Source organism: Hemicordylus capensis, chromosome 1, assembly GCF_027244095.1.
Source record: "Hemicordylus capensis ecotype Gifberg chromosome 1, rHemCap1.1.pri, whole genome shotgun sequence".
Taxonomy (NCBI): domain Eukaryota; kingdom Metazoa; phylum Chordata; class Lepidosauria; order Squamata; family Cordylidae; genus Hemicordylus; species Hemicordylus capensis.
The window spans coordinates 169,439,235-169,451,324 of record NC_069657.1 but is presented as its reverse complement, the minus strand read 5'-3'; the positions used below and the strand labels follow the sequence as shown (position 1 = coordinate 169,451,324).

The 12,090-nt window shown below is 40.6% G+C and overlaps 1 protein-coding gene across 4 annotated transcripts in view; it reads right to left on the bottom strand.

The window, feature by feature from the left end:
- Positions 1–12,090, bottom strand: part of MGAT5 (alpha-1,6-mannosylglycoprotein 6-beta-N-acetylglucosaminyltransferase) — a 209,587-nt gene that overhangs the window by 11,339 nt on the left and 186,158 nt on the right. For all 4 annotated transcript variants that reach the window (XM_053253618.1, XM_053253628.1, XM_053253608.1 and 1 more), the window contains 4 exons: positions 7,379–7,525; positions 3,451–3,567; positions 2,631–2,705; positions 1,044–1,201 (listed from right to left, as the gene is read on the bottom strand). In XM_053253618.1, coding sequence (XP_053109593.1) covers positions 1,044–1,201; positions 2,631–2,705; positions 3,451–3,567; positions 7,379–7,525 — 497 coding nt within the window. The remainder of the gene's footprint in view (positions 1–1,043; positions 1,202–2,630; positions 2,706–3,450; positions 3,568–7,378; positions 7,526–12,090) is intronic.

The window sequence follows — 12,090 nt, the reverse complement described above, 5'->3', positions numbered from 1 at the left end:
TTGTTTCTCTAAGATAAGCAGAAATGACCTCCAGGTTCAAAGACAATAATTCAATACTGAGGAGCAATTGGTGAAAATACTCTTGTCTTCATGTCTGGCATTCCAGTGGCAGCTAATTGGCCACTAGACAACAGGAAGCTGGACTATGTTTTTAGAAGTTCATGGAGGTCTGCTGTATTCACTATTCTGATACTGGCAACCAGTCTTCCCTCTTACAAGGATTCCTAGATGTTGTGAATTATAACTCCAACCTTTATAGCGTAAATTGGTCTTATTAGTGCCCTGGTTCTTTACCATAGTTAAAATGGCTTGAAAAGCCTGAATGATATCATGGTAGTGTGATAGAACACTTGGGTCCAGTTCATTCGTTAATACCAGGGTCCGAGAATGCATTAAATTCAGAGAACTCAAAAGTGTTATAACTCCCATAATCTCCAAGCAAAAGCCATTGCCACTGGGGATTCTGGGAGTTATAGTCAACAACATAATGAGGAATCCCTATTAGTGGGGACACCTGCTGGCAACACATATTGCATCAATTTCATCAAGTTCTCTTTATCTAATTGTGCTAAGTAAATGCTTCCAATATATGCATGCACACACAAATACTCGAAATGCACTAGCTTTGGAAAAGTTAGTCTAGATCTCAATAAATAACACTGTGTATAGAAAATAATGTTTTATGTATGCAAGGGGGAGGAAAAATTTTCAGTGATCCTCCTTCCCTCTGAAGCCACCTGTGTTTCCCCCCAAAATGTTTCTGAGTGTCCCACAACCTTTGGTGGTTGGGGGTGGGTCCCCCACCCCCTTACCAGAACTGCCAAAGGGCTGTGGGGTTTGTTTCCTTGCCAAAGCCGGCTTTCAAATATAGTACACATGAAACATTCTGCCATACTCACATCGTTGGCCTGTATGTTGACCACTGTGTGGCATTCAAGATACATGAATGCGACTTTAGATAGAAAGGATGTGTCAGGGTACTGTGCAAAATGTGCAAAGGTGTCCATATTTTGCTTTCTTGTTATTTGTACTGCAATACTCACTTTAGGAGGTCTTTGTCCTTGTTAAGGTGCTGGAAAAAGGATGGCTCACAGATAAGCTGATTTTCTTGACAAACCTGCTTACATGATTTCCCAGATCCAGCCATTTTAACCTGGAGGGCGCTTAATGGGGGCCACATCACTTGCCCATGGCAAAAATCCTGCAAAAATGTAGTATAGTTCATTACTGCATAAATCAGTCTAATAATGATCACACTTACTATAGTTTTATTTATTCAGCCGTTTGTTGTGTCTTCTAAGCTTTGCAAATAAAAGCCATTACCAGTATCTACCTAGTCTAAATAAAGTGTTCCCGAGAGCTCTAATAGGCTACAGTTGTCTGATCTATTCATATGCTACATACTTGGAACTTTTGTTGAAAAGCAGTCTATAAATATTTGTCATATTCATATACAGTCATATTTCTTTTGCTCTTATTGTATAAAATGGTAATTGCATGATATTTCCCTGGTAGCAAAGACATTCTCCTCACCAAAGATGACCAAATGTGACCATTTGTCAGCTTTCATTTTATCAGATGTATACTGATATTTACTTGAGCAGGTGGGTAGAAAATAGACAGTAATATCATGTGTTGGTAAGAAGATGACTGTCTCCAATAAACACTGAATCAATATTTGATCAATACTTAATATATTTATTGGAAAACAATTATTCTTGCATGTAATTCTTTTAAAAATAAGACTTTTGTTTTATTTAAGTTTGTGCATTTTTATCATAGTCAAGGAAGTAGATATAATATTTCCTACTAACAGCTTTGATTTGTTTTCACTCCTCCCCTGAGGATTTTTTTAAAAAACAAACCTTAACTTCCTAGCAACATACCAAAATACAATTAGTTGGGAATTTAAAATCCCATCTTTAATATTACAATCAATATTACAATATTACAAAATATATGCATGCATTTGCTGCACGATACTTCTTGAAGCCAGAATGGTGGACACTATTAACAATACTTGTTCTACTTTTCAAAATAATGTTCTAAAAGTGGTAATATTTGTGATACTTCTCCCCAACGGACTAAAGCTGCAAAGTATCATGCTTTATTTATTGCATTTTTATACCACCCTTCTACTTTGACCAAGGTATCCAAAGCAGTTGACAATATTATGAATAAACAATTTACATCAGATGTACAAAGCAATGTTGTCTCACACCGTTGATGAGCTTTTCAGGAGCTGAGAACTAGAGTTCTCTGGTCTGGGCACTTGCCTTCCTTTCAGACCACACAGGTCTTTCAGGTGGGGGAGGAGCTGTCCCCACAGGGTGGTCTCTGTGGAAGCCAGTATTATGCACTCCCCTGGCCTGGGCCCCCCATTTCTCGCCTCAAGAGGGCTTCCTTTCTACCACCACTACTATGAATATTGATATACCTCTTTTCAAAGCAGATTACACTGAAAAAATAAAGGTTCGTGAATTGTATAGCTATACATAGTTATCAAAAGTTCTAGCTAGAACTTTCTAGTTATTGAAAGTTCTAGTCAGAGAACAAGCATTGGCAACACGTTGGCTTATGAAGGAAATCTGCAAACCCAAGATAAAGGGTAATTGTTGTGGAGAACAGACCTGTTTCTCTATGAAAGCATTCATTCTCTGGAGCATTCCTTCACATGTGAATTCATAGGGTAAGTATGGTTCCATCTGTAAAAGTAAAATGTGTGCATTGTATAGTTAGAATATACTCTTTCTTTAAAATTAAGGTTTTATTCCACACATCATTGTACTATGCATTTGAACAAGACCTTGGAGATTGATTTATAAAACTTCTTAAAAGTCCATTTGTAAATGTAAATAAATAATTCACTATTCAGTCACCATTAATATTTCTAACTCCACCTGCCGTAAAAATAAGGTATAAAACCATTCAGCAACTTTCAAAGCTGCAAGCATTTTCTACCTCAAATTTAAATCCCATGTACCCAGAAAAAACATCTTTATGGTGATTTTGATTATGTATATTTTTCCAATCTGTAATTTGTCCATAGCTACTGTAACTTGCCTAGGTTGAGTAATCCAATGGTGTCTGTCGCAAAGTACTGTTTATATATGCACAGTTATGAGGGTCTAGCCACACAGGCTGACAATTTTTCTAAAAGGAATAAAGTTCTCCAAGAACTGGGAGAGAAAGAAACATTAAAAACATGCATCTTCACCCATGAAAACGTTGGCAAAAATTGGATCCCCTGATCATTGCCCTGCTTTACACATCTGGAAGGGTTACAAATCCTTCAGAATATACCAATTCTATGTATTTGTGGGGAAGAAATTAATAGAGTTTCTTCCGGGTTAGGGTTAGCATAATGGAAACACTTCGGATATACTCCACAGCACCTCTTTTGCATCTTTAGGCATTGATTACGAAGAGAAACAGTGCTTATCTTTTCACCTTTTGATTCAAAATTGCTTTCACTGCCTTCTCAACTTCGGATAGATCGTTGATGTTTACAGTCCACACATGAGGCCTGCCGATGTAAACTTCAGCATAGGGGTGTTGAGATGTCAACTGAAATAAAAGTGATCAAATGTGAGATATTTTTCAACACCGTGTTTATTTCAGTAGAAAAAACATCAACATTCAACATTATGTGTTGTGCATGACTTGTACTGCATTTATATTAAAATTGTTTTATTCATTTTATCCTGTTTTATATTTGCTGTATTTTAAGCTATGTACACCACCTCGGGATGCACATGTCAGGCAGTATAGAAATAAGATAAATAAATATACCACAAACAACCCTCTTTGCTCTTCCTGCAAAACCTGCTAACCTGCACTAATGTTCCTTCCTATCCCTACTCAACTATTTATGTGCATATTTAAATTTTCTTGAAACTCCCTGCCCCTCTGACCTTGAATCCTCATCTGGAGATTTGGTGCAGGGTGTTATCAATATGCTGACAACACCCAAATCTATTTCTCCTTATCAACCATCTAAAATCAATCTGCAGCTGAGCAGGGATTTGAACCCAGATTTCCCTGGCTTTATCTTCTGGACTCCTCAAATAAGAAAGTGTATCACAGTGATGCTATATTTTATTTATTTATCTTATTTCTATACTGCCTGACATGTGCATCCCTAGGTGGTTTACATAAATTTTAGGGTCATACTCAAACTGTTTTAAGGTATACCAATACCACTGTTTTAAAGCCATTTCCCTCCAGAAATGGGCATAGCTGACGTATCAGCCAAAGCTGATAAAAAACACTCCTGGCGGATACCTCAGCCTGAGAGACCTGAAAGCGTTTTGGACCCAGGAACACTCCCAAGCTATGTACTTATTCTTTCTAGGAGAGTGTAATTCTATCCAGAACATGCAGATCTAAACCATCTCCCCACAGTCAGTAGAGGTAAAGTGTGCTGTCAATTTGATTTCGGTTCCTGGCACCCACAGAGCCCTGTGGTTTTCTTTTGGTAGAATACAGGAGGGGTTTACCATTGCCTCCTGCACAGTATGAGATGATGCCTTTCAGTATCTTCCTATATCGCTGCTGCCCAATATAGGTGTTTCCCATAGTCTGGGAAACATACTAGCTGGGATTTGAACCAGCAACCTTCTACTTGTTAGTCAAGCACCTCCATCTTATTTGGATTCAATTTCAGTTTGCTATCCCTCAACCAACCCATTACTGCCTCCAGGCAACAATTTAGGAAGGTTATGCCATTATCTGATGAAGTTGAAAAGGAGAAATAGATTTGAGTGTTGTCAGCATATTGGTAACACCCTGCATCAAATCTCCTGATGAGCTATCCCAGTGGTTTCATGTAGATGTTAATAAGCATTGGAGACAGTATGGAGCCTTGTGAAACTCCATACATTAATTCCCACTTTGCAAAGCAACAGTCTCCAAGTGACACCATCTGGAATCTACCAGAGAGGTAGGAAGGGAACCACTGTCAAACAGTGCCACCCGATCCCAACTCCCTCAGGCAACTCATAAGATACCATGGTCAATCGTATCGAAAGCCACCAAAAGATCCACAAGGATCAGCAGTCACACTCTTTCTGTCAATACCCATTGGATCCACCAGGCCGACCAAGGCAGTCTCAACCCCATAGCCCCACCCGAAAGCCAGTTTGAAATGGACCTAGATAATCAGTTTCCTCCAAGTGTCTCTGGAGCCGAGAGGCCACCACCCTCTTAATCACCTTGCCCAACCATGGATGGAGACAGGTCTATAATTGGCTAACTCTGGTGGATCCAGTGCAGGTTTCTTCAAGTAAGGTATAATAGCCTCCTTAAGTTAAGGAGGAATCCTGCCACTCCCACCAGAGAAGCCTTTATAATAGCAATAGTAAGCAATAGCACTTACATTTATATACCGCTCTATAGCCGGAGCTCTCTAAGCAGTTTACAATGATTTAGCATATTGCCCCCCAACATTCTGGGTACTCATTTTACCGACCTCGGAAGGATGGAAGGCTGAGTCAACCTTGAGCCCCTGGTCAGGATCGAACTTGTAACCTTCTGGTTACAGGGCGGCAGTTTTACCACTGCGCCACCAGGGGCTCTTATATGTACCAGACCTTCTCTGATAGTACTACTGGCAGGTTAAATGAGCTTGTCCACATCCTCAGGAGTCATAAACTGAAAGTGATTCAATCTGATCCCACAAGAGGAGTTTTTGGACACACCCCTAATATACTCTGGGATCCAGTTCAGCCCGAATACGGAGTTTTTATCTGCAAAAAAGTAATTAAAAACTTCACACCGAGTGATAAAAGAATCCAGATTTGAGTTCAAAGGAGAGAGGGCAAGTACTAGACCTCCCACAACCCTAGATAACTCTGCTGACATGAACTCGTGGAAGCAATGGGGCAGAAAATAACCGCTTCTTTGTCACCCAAATTGCCAGAGCATAGATCTTCAAATGTGCTCTGTGTTGTAATCTATCAAATTCGCATCGAGTCTTCATCCATTTGTGCTCTAGTCTACCTTGCCGCTTCAGAGTTCTTCTGAATACCAGAGTGCTATTTTTGAAGCAGGTCGGAGATGGCGCTTAGGAGAGATCATGTCAACTGCTCTAGTGAGTTCATTATTCCATGTTTGCACGAGAGCATTAACAGAATCATTTGCAGACCCAACCAAAACCCTATAGTTACAAAGACATTCCTGTTGTGGATATATACTTTAAGGATGATCCCTTAAACCATTTATTTGTGTTGTCTGTCCAAGGCAAAGGTATCTTTTCTCTTTCAAATAGGTGTTTATGTTACAAAAAAACTGCTATTAATAATGCTGGTAATGTGGTTTTTTACAAAAATGACTACTTTGTTCTATTTTCTACCAACAAGGCAATGAAATCTAATTTTCATGCTACATTCATCTGCCCCCTCATTATTATTATGTTAAAAGACCATTTGTGATTGCTGTTTGCTGGGACTGAAGCTCCCAAGCAAACATTGATAAAAACCGAATACTTTCATATTTATGGGTGGTGGTGGGGGGAATACTTATCACAGCTACGTAGAATTTTGCTCCAAGTAAAAAAACTGCTTGTGGTCGGCACAAAAGATTTGGGAGATGTTCATTGTGCTGCATTCTATTTTGGCAAATGAAGGAGTGGATATTGAAGAAAAAAGGAACCAGAGACAAGCAGCCATTGACAAAAAATGAGCTCTAGCAAATTAACTACAAACTACAGGTGTCCCCCCCACTTTCCTTTCCTTGTTGAAAATTAGAGAGACTTTAAATTTTATGTACTCTATTAATTGTCCTGAAGCTGGGAAATTGGCAAAAATACTCATGCACTAAGACTGTGACCTACTTCAAATCATACAGTTTAAGGGTCGTTATTTAAAAATTAATAAAAGCCAGTTGGAAGACAGTACATCGGTTTCCCTGCATACGCTCTAAATGCAGTCTCAGGGGAACTGTTATCTTACACTCGTAGGCAAGAACTTATCTTATAGGTGTCAGTCATCTCAGAACATTCCATATTTGGGCATGATGCTTAAAAGTTTTAAAAACTGATCTGCAATTAGCTTGTAGATTAGAACTTGCACAAGTGGAACTCTTCTGCTCTTGGGAAGTGTCTGTGTGGGGGGATTTTTTGTTGAGCCCACTTCCTGCAACCCTCCTCTGAGGGTTGAGAGGACCTCAAGAGCAGATCTTCAGGGGACTGCAAAATGAAGTGGGGATTGACAAACATTGCCACCCACTCTCCATAAGCAGAAGTTTCCCCCTCACACAAATATTATTCTGGATGTGACTCATTGCTCAAACATACTGAGCAGATAGTACAGTATACAAACTGTACAAATATGCCCAGTGGAGATCCTAACGGTAGGAAATGCTAATCACAATTTCTTACCTCTCGAAGGGTTGGCTTGCCTTTGAAGAAATCTGTATTTTTGCTGCTTTTGGGAGGATTAAACTTTGGGTTCAGAAAAGCACATCCATTTGCAATGGCTTCCAGAGGAGCAGGCCCTTCATATGGGAAACCAAGGCCCACAAAGAGCTGCAAAACATAACACACTTGCATCATTAGTTCTCTCTTTATTCAGTTTCCCCTCTTTTTTTGTCTTTAAACAGCACCAGTGTGCAAGTTACTCTCAAACAGTGACAAACTTTACATACCCACCCACACACACTATATTTATTTCAAAAGGTTTTTTAAAAAAAGACAATTAAGGCGTGAACATTAGACCTGGAAACAAACACAGCATGCCCACCAACTTTTCCATCTCCTCCTGCAACTTCTCCAGAATCCTTATTGATCTGACTGCACTGGGTCCAGACTGAATTATGTGGACAATAGTCGGAAAATGTTTTTAAAAGGCATATAGACAGGGTTTCGCTCCTGGCAATCAGTGTGAATTTATGGCGGTGGGTATCATTAGGCAGGATTCTGATGTACTAGTTGGATGGATCTGAACAGATCCTTTTATCTATCTCATGCAAATGAGTTTCCAAGGGTGGGGTGGGGTGGGGTGGGGTGGGGTAGGGAGGGAGGCGACGCTGATGCACAGGATGGAGGGCAGAAGCCTCCTTCCTTCTGCCTCCTGCTTTCTACAGATGGGGGAAAGGAGCCAAGTTGTGACCCTTGTTTTGCCTTAAGAACCCCTTGGAAGTCATGCTGCACGCCCGCTTGTTGAAGCCATCCCCTCTTCGAGTATAGCCCAGTTATCCCCTGTCCCATGCACTTGGGCCCTGCCTCCTAGAAGGGAAGCCAGGGCGAGGATGCCAGCAGCTACCATGGACCTCAGCAACATGGGTGGGCTAACTACAGGGACAGAGGAAAGAACCGGAAAAGAACTTGCCAAACTGCCCACTGACAGGGGTCAGTGCGACTGCCGGGCTGCCAGATTAAAGAGGCTTCCTCTTCCTGGCACTGAACGGCTTGGCTACAACCACAACCAGATGCTTATTTTTGCATCTGCTTTCCCTGCGGAAAACTGATCTAATCTTTTTGTAAGGACCTGAAGACAATAGAAACCTTTTCCTCTTAGGAGGTTTTTTTCGGGGGGGGGGGAGTGGGGCTGGGAAGGAAGTTTTCTTACAGCCAAAAATGCACTGGAAGAAGAAAAGGCAGGACATTAAATTGTCTTATTGTGAAAAGGACATTGTCATTTTTACACAAGCAAACTTGCATAATATTCTTGGCATATTTCTCTGATTCTCAACCTTTCACTTAGAACAATTAAAATTAATGTTCAGTCCCAGATTTTCCATGGCCCAGCACTAATTAATGAGGCCATAATTAAGCCCTGGCCTGGGGCAAGTGCATACAGTCTTTGGGCAGTGTTGTGGGATTAGGACCTGATTAGAACTCTTCCAACACTTGGCTTAAATTCATGTCATACACTGCATTTATGATCACTTATCAACACTTTTAAGCCATACAGAGTAGTTGGTAGAAAAGCATTGATGATCAAACAAAATTCTTCACCTAGTATGAGCCTTCCACTTATGAACAGCAGGTGGCAGCAATGTTCAGAGGAAGGTAGAGTTAACTCACAATAATCCTGCTTCCTAAACTAAACAGGAACACATCTAGGGGTTATTCAGGGTTGTTTGGTGTGTGGGGTTTTTTTGCATGTTGCAGAAGAGGTAAAAGAATATGCATCAATGACTAGGATACGTGGGGGAGATGCAAGAGTTGTTTCCAGCATTGCATTACTCAATAAGCCACCACATCCTTTTTTGATCAAAAGCATTGTGTCCCTCAGTGCACAAACCGCAGAACTGAATAGGCGTTAAATTACCAGAACCTACATGATATTGTTTTTGAAGGCATGAAAGTGTCAAATATAAAAGCACAGAAGCCCACTGGACTTTAAGCCTCTTGTGAGGACAAACAGAAATAACCAGCTGAAGACACCTTTACGGAAGCACTAGTTTCAGAGTGCGCAGACATACTCAGTTGTAACCCCCACCCCACCCCCTGCCATTTTAGCAGGAACCTATTTTTAGTCCCAAATAGCTCCTGGCTTATAGGGTTTGGAATTCTTAACCTGAAATACTGCAATTTGAGCTCAATTCAAGGCCTCAATTTAAAGCAAGAACATTGGGTGCTAAAACAATAACGATTTAGTACAGAGCACCAATATAGTTTGTCAAAAGAGGACCAGGGCAACGGGCCATCTGGCTGCAAGGTGTTACAACTCTTATGACAGATGGCCTTTTGTCAAGAGGCCAAAAATGAAAAAAGACTGAAGACAGGACAAGAAAGCCCTCAACAAAATCTGTTCAAAATGGATGGATACATCCAATTTTATTATGCGGTTTCTCTCAAAATGTAAGCAGCTTTAAGCAAATCAGCACTTATGGAACATGGTCCATTTCTATATTTTCATTACATCAAACAAAAAAAAAGCGTAGAGAAACTCTGATAAGCAATTAAATTATATCTTTTAATTAACTCCAACAGAAACATGGCTGAGCCATTAATTAAAGGATTTTAAATGTCACCAACAATTCAGTAGTGACCCAGTTCTAATTAGTTAGAGCAAATGGTACTGTTGGGTAGATAAGCATTTTCTACTTTTTATCTCAACAATGTTGGAACCTCTTTCCTATGCTGTCAACTTATTTAACAAAAGCTCCTTAGGGAAGAGACTGTATCCTGCAAGTCTTGACAGCACAGAGGTTTCTGTTACCACTTAGTAATAAATACAGCATCAACTGTTCTCCACTCACATTAAATAACTGCTAGCATCTGCAATGTCTACTTTATAAGGAACTACATTATTCACTGTGCCAAGGTGATCAAAATACAGAAACATACTATCTTTGCAAGATGTAAAGAAACAACGTTTTGTTTCATTTTAAAGGGATCTGCTCACTGCAATACAGCAGCCCCCTAAGGTTGTGTTGTTGTTGTTGTTTTAGTAAGTCTGACTTCCAGAAAATTCAGTAAAACAATCTGTGCATACCTAACTACATAGCATTTTAGGTTTTAGGTGTTTTTTGTTTTTTGTAAAAAGCCTTGTGCTTTGAGCTGCTCTAGCATCCCCCTTGATGCTACCTGAGCAAAGAGATGCCTTTCGAAAGTGGTGATTCTCTTTATTGAGCAGTGGCAATGTCTTGCATTTCTTTTTAGATTGTGAGCCCATTTGGGGACAAGGATCTATCTTTATTTATTTTTATTTCTTTATGTAACTAGTCCCCTGCTAACTTGGCAAAGAGGCAGCTTTTTAACGTGGTGATTCTCTTTTATTTAGCAGGGGGAGAGTAACTGGCCCTATCCACCCCCAGCATAGTACCTCCAGTGTCTATCTTATGGTTTCATTTTAGACTGTGAGCCATTTGGGGACAGGGATCCACCTTATTTATTTATTATTTCTCTGTGTAAACCACCCTGAGCCATTTTTGGAAGGGCGGTATAGAAACTGAAGGAATAACTAACTAACTAACTGTAAACAGTTTTGGGAACTTTTGTAGAAAAGCTGTATATAAAGATCCGTTATTGTCGTTGATGATTATGTCTTTTGGAATATGAAAAGCTGTTCTCACTCACATGCTATCTTCCAATGCAAAGGTAACGTTAGACTCCTGTCTGTCTTTGATTACAATGTGTTTCCTTTCAAAGCCATAAATGTATGCCTAATTAGGTACTTTGTGTGATCTAGGGCTTTTCCTGGGCTCCTCATTGCCTCCTACTCCTTACAACTTACTGGGTATGAGGTGGGATAGTGAGTTGATTTCAAAAATTCCGAGTGGAAGGATTGACTGGATGCAGTGACAAGCGCAGCATCAACAACCAGGGCCTGAGTCTCTGCTACAGAGTTTCCTAGAGCCTTCTCCTCTTGCCCCTGCTGAGTTGCAAGAGAGAGGAGGTGGACAGGGGCAAATATAATGCGTGTGCACTGGTGAACATGAATATAATCAGCAATTCCAACCACCACAATGGATACAAAAGGTGTTATTGTGATCAGTGTCAAAGAGTTCTCTTTATTGGGTCTCTATCCATCCTCTATTAACCGAGCCACTATTCTTTTAGAGCAGCTGAATTAGGAATGGATGCAGCTCAATGGGAAAGGGTTTTGCTAGAGCAGGGCTTGGTAACTCCTGTGCTTTACGGGCAGAGGACTATCCAAACAGGACTGATAGATCTCACCCCCTAAGGCTTCAGGCCAGTTTGCATAGTCTTTCAACTGAAAAAGGTGTGTGTTTGTGTGTGCGCGCACATTCACTCACAGGAACACACAATACATGTATTCCTGTGAGTATGTCTCTATAGTGCATGTGCCATGTGTTATCCTGTACGTGGGGGTAGACCCCCTCCCCACACTGCCATTCTACCTGCTGGAGAAACATACTACAGTCCCAAGTTGTACTCCATAATCTTAACCAAAGAATTACACCAATTACACCACTCACCAGCAGATATAAGAGGGAGGAAAGTCTCTTTCCCCATCACCAAGAATGTTGTTCCAAACACCATCCTAGGACACGTTGTTCCAGGGTGCCTATTTCTGAGTGTGCCTGGGATGTTACCAAAGCAGCACTCAAACCACCAGAAATGGGCCATTTGAGGGACCATTCAATAGAGAAATTCAGACCCCATTGCACAGTCATCAG